A 20,563-nucleotide genomic window follows, 5' to 3' on the forward strand; every position below is an offset into this window, starting at 1 on the left:
ACAAGCTGTGAAGTGCATTATGGGAGTCCTGCATCCCCAAGGTTACATCACTTGGACACTAAGCTATTGCAGTGCATTGTGGGATTTTAGGAGTGTGCTGTATATTCTCCAGTATGGAAGTAAATACTTGCTATAGTGGACTAATGCATAATAATGCACTATACATTCTTACTCAGATTAAAGGTACAAACGATGCATGTGATGTGTGCTATCTATATTATTATTATTATTATTATTATTATTATTATTATTATTATTTTGTTCCTGTCTTCAGACAGCCTGTGTCAGACCTTTGGGGGTTTGTCCCCTAATAATAATAATAATAATAATAATAAAATCCTCATTTAAAAAAATTCAAGCACTTTTGTATTTGAAAAAAAAACAAAAAGGAAGTCTAATTCGTTTATCCGATATTATTTTCACTTCTTTTTCTTCTTCTTCTTAGTAAACTATAATGAGAAGAAACCCTCCATCCTCATCGCCCAATCAGCGTGCTCGGCGACTCATGACGTAAACCGCTGCGAAAAGTCCGCGTTCACCTGAAGCCTCGCGCACCATCACTGGATCCAGTCACACGCGCACTGCGCGAGCTACACTAACAGCATTAACGGTTTGTATACATAACTGCATGCGGAGGGAAAGTGGAGCGTTACACCGGTATCGCGGTACAATCAGAGATCTTCTCTCCTGTTTGTTTGTTTGTTTGTTTGTTTGTTAGTAGTATTTATTTATTTTTTTTAAACGTACGTGAAACGAGGAGACTTTGACTCAGCGCCGAGGGAAACTTTTTGTTTTGTCTTTGGCAGCCCGATGCTGCGCGAAACTGACACAGAGGCGCGCGCGTGTGTCGCTTAACAGAATTTGTGAAGATGTGATTTCGGATTCATATATATATATATATTTTCTTTCTGTCAACGACAGTGAGGCTACCTTTTAACAGGTAAGTGTTTTCCCCCTGTATTTAATATGTATAATTTTTTTAAAACTTAAAAAAAGAAGTTTGTTTAAAAATCTGAACTGGTGGTCCGGTTACATTACCATGGTTACGTCTTGCTAAACCAAGCTCTACGCATGTTGATCCTCAGGCTGTTGTATAGAGAGACGCTTGTTTTTGTAAATATTAAAACAAAACGTGCTGTTTATCTTTTCTCTGCTGACTTTATGTGCCGCTCGCTCATTGCACATTTTACATTTAGAGCTAGATAAATCTGAAGGTTGTTGTGTGAAATCCCAAATATCTTCCTAAATAAGTGCACTTACATGGTAGGGCTGGGCGATATGACCGCGTAATATCACGATATCACGATATCACGATAAATTCATTCATGGTATACTTCTCTGAAGTATCTCAGGAGGTGTTGTGGATGAGTTCTCCAGCGTGACTCATAACATCAAGTAGCTGATAGGATGTTAAACGTCTAATTTTTGATTTCTCTCCCTGTTCAGCCTTCTTTATACGGAGGCGGGGTTGTGTAATAATTACCGGAGCTTCTCTATGATTTTAAACTGGTCATGTCAGTTATTTTTCTGGATTTTTCCCGACTGCCTTTTCCCGTGCTGGTGAAGATTACAGCGTCTTTTACCTTCTATAAAGCGGCCTGTAAAAAAGCCCTCCAGGTTAAAGTAATTGCATGCGAATTGACCTCTGGGTAAAATATGACGAAGTGAAAAAAAAACAACAAAAACGTCTACTTGCTAACACGTGTAGTCTACTGATACTAACGTTATCTACCTAACGAGTTTGGATGTTAGCTACTTACAAAGTCATGTCAGGTATAGTGTAATTCTACAGAAATCGTTTATCCCATGCGAAATGATGATAAATATCACAGACTTCCACAGTAACGATTATTTTACAGACATACGCCCTGAAAACTAACCCCGTCCGAATAGGGCTTTTGTATAGGGAAAACAGTTTTACCACAAAAACACAGCTGTATCATTTCCCTATCAAACTAAAGTACATATTTTTTTTTTACTGTGTCGTCTGATAGGAGTATGAATCTAAGCACTTGACAATTTTATTCTTTGTAAATTAGCGTTTTCTCCAGGTTATGTCTCGAAAAATATAAACCTCCATGCGTAATTAATAAGGGTTTAGTGATACGATTATGATATCGACCTTGCGACGAATTACCTCACGATTCTTTTTACAAGTCACACTAAGCTGCTGATTGGAGGTGCAAATCACTTTGCTTCGTAACGCCCCTTGACGATGTTTTGTTGCTAATTGTTTGTGCATTGAGGCTTTCAATTTGCCCTAGCTAGTGCACTTTACGTCTCTAATCAGCGTGCAGTTTGGGATTCGTAAAATGTTACAAACGAAATGTGAAATCCGGTTTAAACGGGCTGCAAGGTAAATCGCAAATTAATTACTACCAAATTACTTATTAACACGTGGACAGTTCCAGTAAAATGGTTCCTCTTATCCAAAAGGCTGTTCCTCTTGTTTGTCTTTTTAGTGAGGCACAGATAAGGGTAGTCAGCCCTCTCCAGTGGCCTTGATGGCAGGAGGCAACATAAGAAGCGCTTCTCTGTCTCCCTCCGTCTCTCTCGCTCTAGAGAGCAGACCTCCTAAATGAAAAGCGTTTAAGCCAACTAAAAAGATAAATCACCTCTTCAGTGGCTGCAGCCTGGCCCGCCTTAATTGAGTTTATGAACCGCTCCCTCGAGGGCCGGCTAAAGTTAGCCTCTTGCTTGCGGGCGCTTTCTCCGGCGGCAGTGATTCATCCCCCGCCGCTGCACGACCACATAAATGTCGTGTAGATGTTTGAAATTCGCTCATTATGTTAACAGCGGTTGGTGGTGAATTGCAAGGTTGTTTTCTTTTTTTTTTTCTTTCTTTTTTCGTGTGCCTATTTCGAAAGACAGCTTGTTATGATACACTTTGTTTTAAAATAGTAACTAGTGATTTCAGTGCTTTCGGGGATCGTAGGAAGGAATTGCACATGCGGTTTAACCAGGGCTTGCTCCAGAATGGCTTTCTAATGGCCTTCAGATATACTCGGTTACTGCTTAATGCGAATTTTGCATGTGAAAAAGAGACATTTTGTAGATGTTTCACAACACCTCTGATTGATTACTATTAAGTATGTTGATCATTTTGGTCTCGTGATATCGGGATTAAAAAAATAAATAAAGTATTGATGCATCCCTGCTCGTTTTAGACGTCGTGAAAACTCTAGACTTGTGTGTTACAACGATTATGATATCGATTTTGGAATAAATTACCTCATGAGACTTAGAATTTACACTAATAAGCTGCCGATTGGACGGTAAAATCTAACTGAGATACTTTTGCCAGTTGTACCAATTGTTTCATAAGACCTGACATATTTTTGACTTTTTTTTAATCATATAGGTACAGTAATATTGAACTTTCCCTGCTTATAGTGTTTACATCTAATCGGACATTTTCTTTGCCCTCCAGACAAGCAAAATGAGAATTACCCTTCCCAGTGCCGCATGCATTCTTCTCATTCTCCAGACGTTATGGTGGGGCATATTTGGCCAGTGCGAGGAACCGAGCGAAATCTCCAAACTTAATCTTTCCGTGACGTACGACCTCCCTCGCTTTGTCTCAAACACACCTGTCCAGAATCTTCTAGTTTTCAACGGAAGCGTATACGTCGGCGCTACCAACATTCTTTACGCGTTATCTGCCGACCTCAAGAAAGTCGGCGATTATAAGACCGGACCTGTGCACGATGGCCCACAATGCAGTTCTTGTGAATGCTGCACCGGCCAACGTCCCAACGCTAACAACACCAGCATGGCCCTGATAATGGAGACCTACTACGACCCCGAGCTGTTCGTCTGCGGCACGGTCGGGAACGGCGTCTGCAGCCGGTACCTGCTGGAAGACGGTCAGGAAGACGTCGAAGTGGACTGCATGGGTTCCCATAACAAAGACGGCAGCTGCTATGTCGCAGGTCCAGCCGGAACCCGGATCGTGAACGTGGAAGTCGGTAGAGTCGTGAGGTTCTTCGTTGCAAATTCGGAGCCGCTAGATCCGTCTCCAGCTCCACGTCTTCACCACACCATCTCCGTACGAAAGATGTGGGACACCCAGGACCGCTTCGAGTATGTTTCCGAGCAGTCCTACATGGACCTAAAGCCAGCGTTGCGCGGGAATTATCCTCTGCACTATGTCTATTCCTTCCATAGTGGCTCGTATGTTTATTTCCTCACCGTGCAGCGAGAAAGCAGCACCTCCAGGGCTTTCCACACGCGAATTGTCCGTATCTGCTCCTCCGACCTGGAGCTTCAACACTACGTGGAAATGCCCTTCGAGTGCATTTACTCGGAGAAAGGGAGACGGAAACGTTCGACCCAGACGGTGTTCAACGTCCTCCAGGCCGCTCACGTAGCCAAAACCGGAAGCAACCTACGCAGGGAGATGGGCTTTAAAGAAGGAGAAGACGTGCTCTTCGCTGCGTTCGCCAAGAGCAAGCCGAACTCCCCCGAGCCCACAGCCAGCTCCACAGTGTGCGTCATCTCTATCGCCGAGATCAACAACTTCTTCAAGGACTTCATGAGGCAGGCCTACACCAAGCCGCTCTACCACTTAACTGGAGCCAAAATGAAGTCCTACAACCAGGTGATTATTTATTTCCTATAAAATATGAAGATTAAAATAGTGAATTGGTTAGCACATTCGCCTCACACCTCCAGGGTTGGGGGGGTCGATTCCTGCCTCTGCCCTGTGTGCGGAGTTTGCATGTTCTCCCCCTGCTATGGGGGTTTCCTCCGGGTACTCCGGTTTCCTCCCCCAGTCCAGAGACATTCACAGTAGGCTGATTGGCATGTCCAAAGTGTCTGAATGGGTGTGTGAATGTGTATGTGATTGTGCCCTGAGATGAATTGGCACCCCGTCCAGCGTGTACCCCACCTTGTGCCCAATGCTCCCTGGGATAGGCTCCAGGTTCCCCACGACCCAGTATGATAAGCGGTATAGAAAATGCATTAATGGATGTTCTTGAAGGAATTCTCCAACGTATATGTGAATACCCCACACAAGAATTTCACATTTCCTTATAACCACCAGCACATGTGTGATGAACGCACAGGGAATGTTTTTTTTGTTTTTTTTTGGTCACAGCAGAGGTTCCAAAAGTTAAAAAGCTCAAGTTTTTCAGATAAAAGTTCCTTTATGACTGATTTCAACGTTGCCGTCGCTAAAAATAACTGCAAGTGTATAACAGCATGTGTGTATTTTGTGGGACGTTCACCTCTAACGTGACGTGACGTGTCACTTTAACTGTGGCTGCGTACGGTCAGGTCACACACGCAGCTCAGATTCGCTTGGTTTTCTTCCTCCAAAGCTACAGCTGTCTTTATTTCATCTGTATTAATGATAATAATCAATCTACATACTCTACTAGCTAGGTAAGAGCGTTGTTATGGTTAACTTCATGGTTAACAAGTGACCCCAAATGGACTTATCTCTGGCTTTTTGGTTTCTCCTCGTTCTTAACCATCGTGTTTGTAAAATCCATATTCGTATTCAAGAATATTTCGCCGTATTTATTTTCACGTTCGCTTTCTTGCCTTCTGTTGTTCCTCTGAGTCAGAATCACTCGATGTTGTCGTGGAACTAGTGGAGCTAGATGGAAGGGAAAATGTGATAGCAAACAAACAAACAAAAAAAAACCCCAACCCTAAAATAGGCTGTAAATTTGTATGTCATTTAAACCTGGGTTGTTTTTATGCGACTCCGAGTAACAATAGCACTTAGAATCAGTCTTCATCGGTAGAGCGATATATACGTAATCTTCATTTGTAAACAAAATTTGATAAAACAGAAGAAGATTGTTGGGTTTCTTTCACGATCCGATTTGGAAATGAAACGGTGGGAAACCGTGGTTTTTAAAATAAGTGTCTGTATAACGCAGAATTAAAACGTCGGCCGTTATACTTTAACGGTAAAGGTCAAAGGGTCGTGTTACTTTCAAACGCTGGAGCAAGACTGTAAAAAGTCATTTAAATTGTGTTAGCTTTCCTGAAGAGTTTGTGGCTAATAACTCATAAACACAAATACATCTTCACCCTAGACTTCTATTATAAGACTTCGATTCTCAACGCAGGGAAACGCCATGACATTCTAGTGTCTCACATGTACACTTATCCAGAGGTGGTGGATAGAGATTGTGTGTGTGTGTGTGTGTGTGTGTGGTCATGAGGAACACTGATATGTTACAAAGAACACGTTATAATTTTTCATCTAACAGAGCTGACATTTCGTCACGAGCCCATGGCTTCATCTTCTCTCTCGTCTATAAATCACCGAGCTGCCTTTCCGTCTCTCTCATCCATCAGCACGGATCGGATCAATCGCTAAATCATCGGAGATCAATAAAGGCATGAATTTAACTCCTGACGACTCCTCGAGCAGCCTGTCGATATACGCTTCCCAGAGTTCATAGCAGTACGGGGTTATATAAGCTAGTCCGCGCACACGACCTGCATAGCTAAAGATGACTCGTAACGACTCCGAGCGCGCTTGATAACGAGACGCCGGCGAGTCGTGACTGAAAAACAGCCGAGGAAGCGCGGTGGTACATAACACGCATCATCAGATAGGAAGCCCAGGGCTTTTAGACTCAACGCCTTTTACAGTTCATCAACATATCGTTCTGAAACATTTACGTTTATTCATTTAGCGGACGCTTTTATCCAACGCGACTTACAAATGAGGAAATGCAAGCAAAGCGGAGAACAATAAGTAATGCTACCTTACAGGATTTATAATTGAGATCTAGAGTGCACAGAGTAGAGGTGTAAGAGCCAGAGTAAGTTTTTTTCAATGTGGGGTTGACGTTTTAGGGGTTAGTTACGTGCTCACGGAAGAGGTGGGTCTTTAGCTGTTCTGCGGTCCGGATTGAGGTTGGAAGTTCATTCCACCACTGAGGGACGGCTAGTTTGAAGGTTCTGGAAAGGGACCTCGAGCCACGCTGAGTAGGGACTATTAAGTGTCGATCGTTAACCGATCGCAGATTGCGTGAGGGAACGTACGCCTTCAGGAGAGTGTTGAGGTAGAGGGGTGCTGTTCCAGACGAGGTCTTGTACGTGAGCATCAAGGCCTTGAATTTAAACCCAGTGAATTGTTTTATATTACAGCGTATACCACGGCGCTTTTTTTTTTTGAATGCTTGATTCTGATTGGTCAGACTGTATTGATAAATTTTTCCATAACATGACAAGCTGCAATTTTCAAAGAGAAATAAATAATAATAATAAAAAAAACACAGGCTGGTGCGGGAACGACTGCTTATAGCTGCTATAACGTAAGTGAGAACAGGAACTAACTTGTTTTGCAGACGTTCCACACCGTAAATTTTAACAGTCACTGGATAAAAAGTACGATCTGTCATTCTTTGATTATATAAAAAAATAATTGTAATTGCTGTAGCACGTGATGGTTGGTTCGTTAGTTAATATCCTTTAGTGCAGAAGACTGTTTATTAACTACAGAGTTACTTTTTGACCTGTTTGCTCCGACTCTGACTCTGTTTACTCGGAGGTCGCGAAGAAGATTCAAGCTCTTTGAACCTCGGAGACTTGTAAATCCGTCTCGGCTATCTTATCTGAATCTCTGCGGACAGCCTGAGACCTCGAACACCCCGACAGGTGTCCTTTGTGTCCGTGCCGGTCTCCGAAAGGGTGGTTTTAACAGTTCATATCGACGTAGAAGGAAGTTATTTCCCTCCTGCTCTCTTTCTCTCTCGTCTGTTACAGTTCCTCAGCACCTTTAGCGCTTCATCTGTACAAACTTTACAAAGTGCTCCCCATTCATCACGTCAGAAAAACCCGGCCGGCTCCGTTCAGGCACCTCAAATATTTTTGTTCCGCGTATCTCCTGTTCTAAACATTGTCATCCGCTCGGCATCGGCGCAGCTTCTATCGCTTTTCGCTACGTCGATGTACCAGGGCCAAATTCGCTTTTAATGACACTAGATAAGTGCTTTTTACGCCATAGATTACCCCTAAGAGAAGATACAGATCCAGGCAGACACAAACCCTGTCACTCACTTTCAGTGTTTAAAGAAGCCCCAGTTTCAACTTTCCAATAAAGTAAAAACACCTCAGGGAGCAGATAAATTCTTAGTGCCATCGGTTGAGTTTATAACACCGTTCCTAGCAGATGTTGCACGGGCTCTCGTTCGTTTTTGTTATCACTCTTTATCAGGGCAATATACTCCAGGCTTTAAAACCACTATGCTGCAAAGATATGTGACGTAATAAGTTGTTTTGGTCTTTTTTTGACTACTGTTTCTTGCTTGTATTCCTGCCACCTGACTGTTAGTGCTGATAAACGTCCAGTGTGCTTAAAAGCTTCACATTAATGAGAAGAAGAGCCTCTTAAAATGATTGACTCCACCGTTTGCCATCACTAAGCAATATTGGTTACGGCGTAACACAGGCACTATATTTTATATAGGCCTATTATAACAAACTGGAAGTGCATCAATAAGTTTTCTGTGACTTACCAGTACATCGTACATATATAATAACTAGCAGACATGTTTTAAAGTCAAAATTACTATCCGATTAGGATAGCAATTCGATTAGCGAAACAGCCGGCAGATTGCTTTTAAATTGAATCTGAAACCTCATTGATTATGGTCCGTAAATATAATTCCAACCGAGTGAGCTCTGATCGACGGCCGTTTTAATTACAACAGCGCTCATGGCTGTTTTCAGATCGCGATTTTAAAAGCCGAACGGTCCAAACACTTTCGGGACGATTGATTTCACGCCACTTTGTCTTGTGTCATGTTTTAATGGGAAATCACAGTTCTCCGAGGAACGACACGCACACTCGTCTGTTGCACCTCGTACAGATGTGTGTAGATGTTCAAGTCACCTATAAATAACCAGGCTTATTCACGGCAGATTCACATTTAGTAGTTTTAAAGTGCACCTAGTATGGTGTTTCAGATATTCCCTACATATATGTAGTGTGTTATAGAGCTGTTTGCGAATGTAAAAACGTCTGCAAAGTTTCAAAAATCGAAGCGCACGACAAACGGAGTTATTGACTCATAAAAGAAGGAACCGATTCTGAACAGCTGAAACGAGACGGTAGTGATTCCAGACTTTACTTCCTGTACTAATCTACGTAGGTTTGTAACAAAAAAACGCCGCCTCTGGTCTTCATCGGCTGCCCGCCGTCAGACGGAGCTGAAACTCGTTATGGTAGTGGGCGTTTCCTTTTCGACAGCGGTAGACCAATCACAACAGACTGAGACATCTGACCAATCAGAGCAGAGTATGCTCTCTGAAAGGAGGAGTTTAGAATGAATCATTTAGAAAGGACACTAGTGGAAATAGGTAATGCTGCAGTTTAAATGATGAGCACATTAACGTGTTTTTTGACCTCGAATGCATGTAAATCTATTGTATGAGGGATTTAAAACAAAATTAGGAACGTTTCAAAACCATAATAGGTGCGCTTTAAGGAAAAAAATAAGTCCCCGACTAATCAGCATGATTCATTTCTTTGATATGTAATATAGTACTGCTATGTTGTCTTTTCTATGTGAAACCATACTGTTTAAGTGCAGCTGGAGTGCAGTACATTTATTGTAGCCACACCCACAAAACTCCATAAAAGGCAAAGTCCAGAGAAAGCTACAAAATGGCAACTAAACGGCGAAAGAGTGCCTCCTCGTCTTCCTTTTTTCCAGTTTAGTTTTGTCCTATTCGTATTTGTTTTGACTTAAATTCATGCGTTTGATTGAAATAAGTGAACGGTTTAAACTTGACAGCACGCAAAAACACGTTGCTAATCATAAGGTTGACATTAGTCTCCTTATACATAAAATTGACACAAACTAGGATACTAACTGCAACACTTTTCTGCTGCGAAAGATTTATGAAATATTTGTATCATTTGTATCTAGCTTGTTACGTTGGTAAACACTCAGCCCGCGTTCTTTAGAGATGGTTTGAGGACAGAGTGTCCTTTGGTGTAATTAGGACCTGGCACGTACGACGGCGAACAAGCTGCGGCGTGTGTACTTGTGTGCTGCTGCTCGGTCATGTTGGTGTTTGCACGAAGTGGCGAAACCGAGCGTCGTTCGTAGGTCAGGGCTCGGCTGCGGGGAGGTTTCCTGCTCGCTGCGGAGGAATAAATATCACAGGGTGAAAGGCAACGTGCCTGTCGCGTCCTGCCTGCTCGCTCTTGCTTCTCCCTGGTAACGTGTACACATGGCTGAGTGGGAGACGGTGAATGCAGATGCAAGTGCAGGAATGTTATGAGAGCTGCCTCGCAATTATATGGTGGAGTCTGTGGAGGCAGCTTGAGTCAGACACACACATACACCCACACACACACACACAGTAGGTTCCAACGGTCTAAACAGGTGGATGTATGCAGCTGCATGTTTACACACGGCGTCACACTCTGCTCCTGCGTGACTCTGGACCATCATGGCGCCGGGAGGAGATCAGGCAGCTGGCACTCAGGTGCATGACGTCGCACTTTCGGTCTCTCACTCACAGTCTCACACACACACACACACACACACACACACAGCACCTGTCCCATATGACGTGCTGTTGCCTGACAGACACGACAGTTTAACAACCAGAGAAAGATTAAAACACAACCCTTATTGGATCTGTAGCTTTCTCTAAACCTCCCCTCCCCCATTTTCTCCCAGATGTGTTCTTGGCCAAATCCCTCCCTTATGATGCAGCATCTACATGGTGAAAGCGAACACGTGCTTCCTCCAAGACATGTGAATCCAGCCATCTTTTCAAACTGCTGCGTCACAGGTTGGCGTAACACACTCAGAGGAAAGCCCTTTCCATCCTCTTCTGCATACACGAGCTCACAGACTCGGCCAGTTTTGCTGTCTGGGAGTCATCATCGATCTCCAGACAGTGAAGCAAACGCTTTTCCATTTGTACCACTCTGGAACCCAGCTTTATTTAAATACTCTTCACGGTGCTGCGACACGGATCGCTTGAGGGTCTGGTCGACTAGCTGGATGATAAACCCGCTGATAAAACTCTTCCCACATGCCGTCACCTCGTGGTTAAACATACCGAGAAGACGTTAGCCCATGGCATGCTGTGACAGAACACTACATCTCACAACTTGCTGACGTTTTGTAAACACAATTTGTTACATGATCTTATTCTTGTTCTTACTGCACTTAACTAGCCGACTATATCGCTCACATATGTCACGCTAGCACATGATGTCAGCTAACACTTTTTAGCCTCGCCAATTAGGTTTCAAAGCTTTCAGTTAGCTAATCGTTTTATCATTTGTCCATCCCTGTGCTTTATTAAATGTTTGATTATTTACTTACAGTAATAGATGAATGTCCTATATGTACTGTATGTAATGTTTACGTTTTAAAACACACGTCAGTGTGTGTGTGTGTGTGTGGGTATCTGTGTTTGTCTAGTGGGGAGACACGAGGTCATATAAAGCAGATAAAGGCAAATCATAAACCTCGGATTCCACGGATGCAACCTGTCGTCTGTTTTCCCCGCTCTTATAACGTTCTCCTTCGGCACGCTGTTCCAGTCACGCCAAGTCGTTTATTTACAGGTAACACACGCTCGTCTTTTATGCTGCCTTCCAGCACTGGATTCCTGTCAGCTCTGCATTAGGCTTAATTCAGGTACATGCGTAAGCTGTCAAGTCGTCCCGATGAGTCACTCGCCTGTAGGCACCCGTGTTAATCCGTATCGTTCGTTCGCTATGACTCCCACTTCCTCGTTTTTGCTGCCTGTGGTAATTTCCTGCTTTCCTGGATTGTGAGTTTCATCAAAGCTCGTTTTTTTTTTTTTTTGGTCGTAATGCATCGTTTACTTTATTACGTAGATTGACGAATCGTATGAATCATTCAGTAACTCCAGTGAAGCTAATGGAAGAGGTGTGTAGGTACGGGAGTCAAAGTTTAAAAGGTTAACTCGGATCGCAAAACCTGCCGAAGCGGCACACGAGGCCGCTTCGGCTCTGTTTGAACCTGAATTAATACGGTCTTTATTGTTCTCACGTTTACGACTCTATCAGAAGGAGTGACATTCACCCACACAATGGGCCTGTTGGATCCTGTGTGAACGCAGGTGAAGGAGGGAAGCTCGGCCTGGCTGCCGCGCTGACCATACGCTCTTATCAGCAGCCGAACTCACACAATGCAAACGGCAAATAAGAGCTTATCTGAGCCAATCCTGTGTGCTCTTTTCCTGTGTGCTCGCTCACTCAGCTCTTACTAAGACGTATTCCTCAGCTCGTTAAATCACCTGCTGAAAGGAGAGCAAGCTTTACCTGACACCCCGAGTTGTGGATTTAGCGGCGCGTGAAAAGATCCTGTTTGGTCAACTGATCGAAGGAACAGTGGTGTTATTTGACAGATAAATAAAGAAGAACCTCTTCCTCGACTCTGACATAGTGCTCTGAGCGAACGTGAATAAAGTTTGAAACAGGAGAAAAGAAATCCGCGCCAGTTAATTATACTCGTTCTACCAAAGATAATCTCACCTGGATGCTAGACTTGTACTGCAACTTGTACTTCCCCGCTTACAACCAGGCAAAACCACGGTAAACGCCCCCTCGCCTTGAAATTTCCACTCATCGACTTGGGATAGTCTTCTCACCTACCAGAATTCCCCAAATCAGCATGGCCGCTTACACTGCGAACAGTGTAAAGTTCTTTTATAGCAGTATTGACTTTCGATCAGTGAATATACAGACACAGCACTTGCTTAAATCCATAACTGACCATACTAATCACTGTTTCGAGGACGTAACCGTAAACAGAGTTATCACTAGCGTTAGACAGCGAGCTTGTTGCTTTAAAGTTCCTAAAGAAGAAAAGCACCAATAGCCACTCAGGCCTGTAACTGTGAAAGCGAGATTAAAGCTTTTTATAAGCGATACGTGCGCTGACAGAGCAAACAAAAGGCACGCTTTCATGAAGGCGTCCATGTTGTTTTGGGTTTTTTTTGTGTATTGAACGCTCTAGGGCTGGGCGATACGACAAAAATATCATATCATGATACTTGAGGACATTTCTACGATATGAGACACGTATCACGATTTAGAGTTTAGCTACCAAACTGTCTGCAAAAAAGGAGTAAAATAAAGAAAAAAACGTTAAACTGACTTTGATGGTACTTTTCTGTAATGCCTACAAAAGACATAGAAGATTATTTTTTTTTTCGGTGACATCAAATCAACGGCATCCTTTCAGTACCGTTTAATTTGTAATTATTAAAAATGTTTAAAAAAAATACATCACCATACCAACGATATCTCGGAAGAGTGTATCGCGTAATCATTTATCACAATATGGATGTTATATCGATATATCGCCCAGTCCTAGAACGTCCCTAGGTGGAACATGACGTTACCACGAACACGGCGTTATACATAAATACCCTGACGCTCATACTGAACATCCTTTCACCTCATTCAGCACTGACGTTAGTATATAACTGTAGAAGAGTCTATCTAATCCCACTATCCAGTGTCACCCAGAAGAGGACGGGTTTCAATTCGATTCTGGTTCCTCTCAAGGTTCCTCCTCAGAGAGTGTTACCTCACCACTGTCACCTCTGGCTTGTTCATTAAGGATCTAAATCACATCTGGATTTCTGTAAATCAGCTTTGTGACAGTGTGTATTGGTAAAAGCGCTATATAAACAAAATCCAATCGATTTGAATCAAACACGAACAGGATTGGGTGTGGCCTCTTTTCTTTCTGAAACAAACCACACCTTAGTGTTTTCTTAGTGTTGCACTGCTAACTAGCTAGCTGCTAGGGCGTTAGCTGCTCACCACGAAACTGTTGTTCCCTCAAAAATCACTCAGGATCGGCATTCAAAATCAGTCCCACCCCCAGCCTGGTTCAGAAAATTTGACGAGCCAGAAACGAACGTCTGTTTCTTTACCCTGCTCCTGGGAACGGATCCTTTAAGTAAACTGCGAGCAGAAAGGTTTTATTTAAATTACTAACTCATTTTATTCAGTGTCCAACCCAAAGCTCATGTCGAGTCTGGATGTGTGCCCTTCCTTTAAAACAGATGTGTTTTTAATAACGCTGTCTTTTAAACAGGAACCCCAAAAGACCTCTGAAGGGTGAAAAAAAAAAAAAAGATAGATGAGAGGCCAGTGGTTTCACAAGTGTGAAAACTCGGCACAATGATCCATTGTTTTCTTGGTGTTTCTGTTCTCCACACGTTACAGCCACGTTTGTTTTTCTTTTTACTGCATGGATTCAAAGCACTTAATAAACTGGCTGGCTGGTGTTTAGAGGGTAAATCATAAAAAAATAAGCACTGCCACCTGTTTACTGTCTCTGTTTTTCTGAGGAGCGTGAATATTTAGTTAGTTGTGTTTTGCCAGTGAGCTGATGTGGATTAAATCTTATGTTTGTAACCAGAGTGTGAAAAATCCACATTTTTTTTATAATACCGTACAGGCGTAGTGTTATACAGTAAGAAAGGAATTAAACCAGGGTGGAGACAGGCTGTCATTTCATCTCATTTTCTTGCATGTGTGGGAACCTATAGGGCACATCATCTCATTTTCTTCACTGTTAGCGCACCCTAGAGGGCATTTCATCACGATTTGTTGCACATAGAAGCACCCTAGAGGGCACTTCATCACAATGTCTTGCACTTACTAGCACCCTAGCGGGCACTTCATCACAATGTCTTGCACTTACTAGCACCCTAGCGGGCACATTGTCACATTTTATCCACTGTTATGGCACCCTAGATCACTTCATCACCTTTTCTCACACATAGGAGCACCTAGAGGGCATGTCATCGTATTTTCTCCACTGTTATGACACCCTAGAGGGCACTTCATCACCTTTTCTCACACATAGGAGCACCCTAGAGGGCATGTCATCATATTTTCTCCACTGTTATGACACCCTAGAGGGCACTTCATCAGCTTTTCTCACACATAGGAGCACCCTAGAGGGCATGTCATCGTATTTTCTCCACTGTTATGACACCCTAGAGGGCACTTCATCAGCTTTTCTCACACATAGGAGCACCCTAGAGGGCATGTCATCGTATTTTCTCCACTGTTATGACACCCTAGAGGGCACTTCATCAGCTTTTCTCACACATAGGAGCACCCTAGAGGGCATGTCATCATATTTTCTCCACTGTTATGACACCCTAGAGGGCACTTCATCAGCTTTTCTCACACATAGGAGCACCCTAGAGGGCATGTCATCGTATTTTCTCCACTGTTATGACACCCTAGAGGGCACTTCATCACCTTTTCTCACACATAGGAGCACCCTAGAGGGCATGTCATCATATTTTCTCCACTGTTATGACACCCTAGAGGGCACTTCATCAGCTTTTCTCACACATAGGAGCACCCTAGAGGGCATGTCATCATATTTTCTCCACTGTTATGGCACCCCAGAGGGCACTTCATCACCTTTTCTCACACATAGGAGCACCCTAGAGGGCATGTCATCATATTTTCTCCACTGTTATGACACCCTAGAGGGCACTTCATCAGCTTTTCTCACACATAGGAGCACCCTAGAGGGCATGTCATCATATTTTCTCCACTGTTATGACACCCTAGAGGGCACTTCATCAGCTTTTCTCACACATAGGAGCACCCTAGAGGGCATGTCATCATATTTTCTCCACTGTTATGGCACCCCAGAGGGCACTTCATCACCTTTTCTCACACATAGGAGCACCCTAGAGGGCATGTCATCATATTTTCTCCACTGTTATGGCACCCCAGAGGGCACTTCATCACCTTTTCTCACACATAGGAGCACCCTAGAGGGCACTTAATTGTGTTTTCTTGCACATAGGAGCACCCTAGCAGGCACGTCATGTTTTCTTCACTGTTAGGTCACCCTAGAGGGCACTTGATCACATTTTCTCCACCGTAAGGACACTGTAGAGGGCACTTAATCACAGTTTGTCTACCATAGGGGCATGTTTTATGTACCACAGGGGTGCCCTAGAGGGCATATTTGCTGCGCATTTTCAACCATGGGGGCACTCAGTGTTAATCAACAACAGGGTGGTGAGATGAAGCGGAGTTACTGTTACCACACCAGAGTTTTCATTTTCCTATGACAGCACATCCTGAAGTGTATTATTATTATTCCTTTTATTCCACAGCAATTTGCCCACACTTACAATGTTTTATTTATTGAAGAAAGACGTCATATTATTTATATGTTTATAGTTACATTTAACATTGTGGAACGTTAGGCAAAACAAGTTAGTTCCTGTTCTCACTTACAGTAGGTTTATAGCCACAATAAACAGTCGTTCCCTCACCAGCCTCTCTTTTTCCCTCTCTTGAAGTTAATAAGTGGAAAAAAAACTCCATGCAGCTTGTCATGTTACTGAGAAACCGCAAGGCGTAAACTCCTCTGTGCTGTAGATATCAGAAAACTTAAACTTACAGCGTTCCCTCTGACTGTTACAAAAGTGCTGGCACTGGAGACTCCTCCTCCTTACAGAAAACTTCACCCTATCAGTGATTACACACAATTTTCTAATCTGTTTATGTGGCGCGTCTACCATGAACGAGCTGTTACTATAGAAACCATAACGTATCAGACCGAGCGCATGAGTTTAAACCTGTGATTTGAGAGCTGCACCACTGTCAGAGCTGTTATAGAACTATGTTAACATTTTAAAGCACGTTTACCGCTCTTTACCTTTGTAGAAAAACAAACGCACACATTAGATTTCTCTTAAATCACACCTGAGTCGGACTTGTTTTGACAGGCCTCCCTAAGGCGTGTGGAGGAAACGTCGTTTGTTCTCGGCTCATGGCTGAGTCCGTCCCTCCCACATTGTGTTTTGTAGAACTGAACTTGTCTTGTCCGGTATGAGTACGAACACACACACACACACACACACACACTCCTGCTGCACTCAGCTACAAGATTTACAGCCAAAGAAAAGTGGCTTGTTGACATCTGGCCTAAATGAGAGAGCATTTAAAGCATTAGGTGCCTTTCACAACACGACATAGTAATACAGAACGGAACGTGTTCATTGGCAGGTCTCCTTTAAGTAGCTCTTGTTGACTTTAGATAGCTAGCTGTTTTTTTCTTTTTCTTTTTGGAGCTCTGATATCACACACTAGGAGGCTGAGATCTGTTTAAGGATGTTGAAGAGTCCTGGGAACTAGCAAAGTCTCAGGGTGAGAGTTCTCCGTTCACACTTCTGGATTTCTTTTAATGTCCTTTTTTCCCCCCTGCATTTTGGCCTCATATCCACACGAAATCAGCATTATGGGTCACAGAAGGAAACTCCATTTTCGCTGTGTTAGGAAAGTGTGTGACGGGGTTCCGTTTTTGGTACTGCTCTTGGATCCATCGCTCCGGCGCTTTAAACCGTGCTGTAAACACAGATTTCAGATAATATCCGAGTGAAAATGTTGTATTCGTGTGTATGCTTGAACAGACCTCATTATCAGTTGTTTGTTTTTTTTTTGTATTAGGACCTGACTCTGAGCAAGATAAAGCGGTTACTAAAAGATAAACGAACTTACTTTCAGCCATGATGGTGGTTCTTCCGCATTTTGCCTTCTCTACCGTTCAATACACAGCTCTTAACGTCATTCCTAAGGGCGTTTGACATAACAGTTTATGATGTACATTTCTGTCACTGGACTGACGTGGTCCTGTGTGCATATTTTCCAAAACGTATCTGTGTGGAACTGCATTTTCCAACAATTTTGTGTGGACGTGTCCTCAAGAAAACCAAAAGAAATCTCATTTTACTAGACCACAATTGAGAGCAGAAGTTCGAGATTCCTGCAAATGGTTACTGTGAAAAAGAATCCGCTGCATACGTCTGGTTCATTTAAAGCCACAATTTGCACCATCATTCATGAAGGAGCGTAAGATCATCAAAGAGGGAAAAATGTCTTCCAATCCCTTGCGCTCAAGTGGAATTGATTGTTCCGGAGCGCCGCAAACCAGACATTTGCGTGCTTTTTACATTTTTTTTTTCAATATTTTCAAAATGTCAATGTCAAGATTTTATTTCGTTTTGTGCCAAGCTTTTTCTCCTTCACTCACATGCCCGTATTAGCTTTATGTTCTAACATGACTGTGGATGGAGGAGAGGGATCCTTAAGCCGTGACTCATCTTGTCTGCTTTAATAAACGACCATTTTTACTCTAATGCTCCGAATAGCTCCACACTGTAACAGTAAATGATGAGAGTTCACCCGAGCCGTCCTGATCGTTACATTATGCCTCTTTCATTTGCGTTGCTCTAATTGGATGGATGTTCATGGCTCAGGAGAGATTCTGTAAATACTTTGGGAACCTCTACGCTGCTTGAAGGATCTTTATGCCAGGAAGTGGAAAAGCGACTCCGGCATCAGTCAGGCGTGCAGCAGTGACGGACGGTTTTATTTTTAAAGTCTCTCCTGGCTGCAAGGAATTTTATATCCACCATATTTTGTTATTCCTCTTTAATTCTTCAGTTTAAAATCTGGACCATGAAGTGATACTGAACACGAAACTTAAGCAAGGAGCAAATCCTGCTCCTCACGGATCTATTAAACACAGAGCAGGTCCAGGCTTACATTTCTCCCTCTAAATGCCTATTACTATTACGTTCAGTGGTGGAGAAATCATAAATACATTAGCTAGCCCACTAGGCAAGTGAAGGCTCCAATGTACGTCCCCAGTCCATTGGATTTTAATTAAGTACGCTGAAGTGCTGGCGATGTATCCCCATCTGATTTTTATAATAGTTACAGAATAAAATGAAGAACTGGATAATAAGCTATGAGTTTTGAAGATGGAGATTTTAATGTATTTTTCTTCCACAATGTGGTGTATTTGCGAGTGAAACGCCATATTTGGACGGGCAGGAGTTTGATTGGCTTATGAAAAGTGGGCGATTCGAAAACAAAACACAGAGTCACATATAGAGGATAGATACCACCGGTACTGTATGTCCGTTTGAGGATGTGGACAAAATCCAGTGAACAAAAGTGGACGAAAGAAGAAAATTGTGATAAGAATGTGTATTGTGAGCCTTCTCACCTGGGAACAGAGGTGCTGACTCAAATACTGACTCCGAATCGTATCAGTATCTTGATATCTTGTCTTTGGCGTTTGGTTAGGATTATATTTAATACTAACCAAACGCCTCCAGAGGCGCTGCATTTTAGATGAAAATTTCATACAAACAAGAATTTGATCTTTTATGTGATTAGTACTGATGAATCATCACAGTCTGCCCAAGGACATGAGCAAGGGAAAAGGGGGAAAAAAGGTCAGTTTTGATTTCAGCTTGAAGAGAACTGGAAGGATGCACAGATCAGGGACGAGCTAAAACATTGCTTTGGATAAAGGCTAATCCTAAAATGAATAAACATGAACTTAAAATTAATTTTGGAATAGATGTGGAAGTCTGTGTTGCTATCCAGATGTTTGATCATTCCCACAGTGGTGTGTGTGTTTTTTCTGAATTAGACAGCCCCAAGTGTTTTAAACCCCCTGCTCAATGTTGGGCTCTAATCCAACCTTATTACCCGCTTCTCTAATTACCCCCACACTGCTGATCTCCATGACCCAGTAATCTAAGAAACTCCACCAACACCAGAGTCGGGTTGCTCTGTAGCGTGCAGGTGGAGCTGCCCTTCCAATAACAACTACTATGTCTACGCTGAGCTAAGACTGAGCTGCCCAGGGTCAAAATGTCGTGTTATTTCAGCCAGAGGGCAGATGATTGCGTTGAGCTCCAGAACTTCTGCAATCCCAGAAAGCTCCAGTCCTGTGTATGACTGCAGCGGCATCTCCAGTGCACTGTACCTCAGCCTGAGGGAGAACAGCGAACATGTGGAGGTGACATTTTGGCCTTCAGATCTCCTTACACCCAGATCAGGCCTCACAGAGGAGACGCCGAAGGCCGTAAAGCTGTAAAACACCAAAGGTGGATCTCAGTAACTCTATCAGCCGTCCATTGTGCTGGACACAATATGAATCGCTCTAAATGTTACACTGGAGCCATTTTTGTGCAGGCCCATTATCAGGGTAATAACACTGTGCCGCAGGACAGTATTTTGGGAGATTTAAAAGTTTCAAAATATCAGGTACCTGCATGATTCTTTGGCTGAGGATAAATATTGCGTTGTCTGTATGTCAACAGTATAAAGACTTGGGTATATGTTATTTTCTCATAGAGGACACAGAGTCCATGATGCATTATTAGGTAAATGTACTGAAACTTTTCCATTAATGTACAATTATGCAAATGAAGCTTTGTCTAATTACATGTGTGTAAATTTTTGCATAGAATACAATTTAAAAATCCAACACTAATCAACATTTTGAGAAATTCCTCTTTAATAAGTTACTGAATTCGGGATAGGAATAAACACGTACAATTCTCTGACTGATTTAAACTTTAAAGAATAAGGAGAAGCAGAGAAACCTAATACCACAAAACCCTATAATCTAAAGAAAGCTCTTCAGCATTAGTCCCTCTGAGACCGACCTGCCTCAGTGGAGAAAGTCTCAACGTAATAGCTGCTGAAACCTGTCAAAACAGTACTCTTGTT

At 42.8% G+C, this 20,563-nt stretch overlaps 1 protein-coding gene across 1 annotated transcript in view; it reads left to right on the forward strand.

The window, feature by feature from the left end:
* The first annotated feature begins 471 nt into the window (after nt 1–471).
* The window catches only part of met (MET proto-oncogene, receptor tyrosine kinase), a 63,497-nt gene continuing 43,405 nt past the window's right edge, over nt 472–20,563 (forward strand). Inside the window, exons 1-2 of the mRNA XM_053631542.1 lie at nt 472–940; nt 3,431–4,600. Coding sequence (XP_053487517.1) covers nt 3,440–4,600 — 1,161 coding nt within the window. The 5' untranslated portion in view covers nt 472–940; nt 3,431–3,439. The remainder of the gene's footprint in view (nt 941–3,430; nt 4,601–20,563) is intronic.

Source organism: Ictalurus furcatus, chromosome 8 (assembly GCF_023375685.1).
Source record: "Ictalurus furcatus strain D&B chromosome 8, Billie_1.0, whole genome shotgun sequence".
Taxonomy (NCBI): domain Eukaryota; kingdom Metazoa; phylum Chordata; class Actinopteri; order Siluriformes; family Ictaluridae; genus Ictalurus; species Ictalurus furcatus.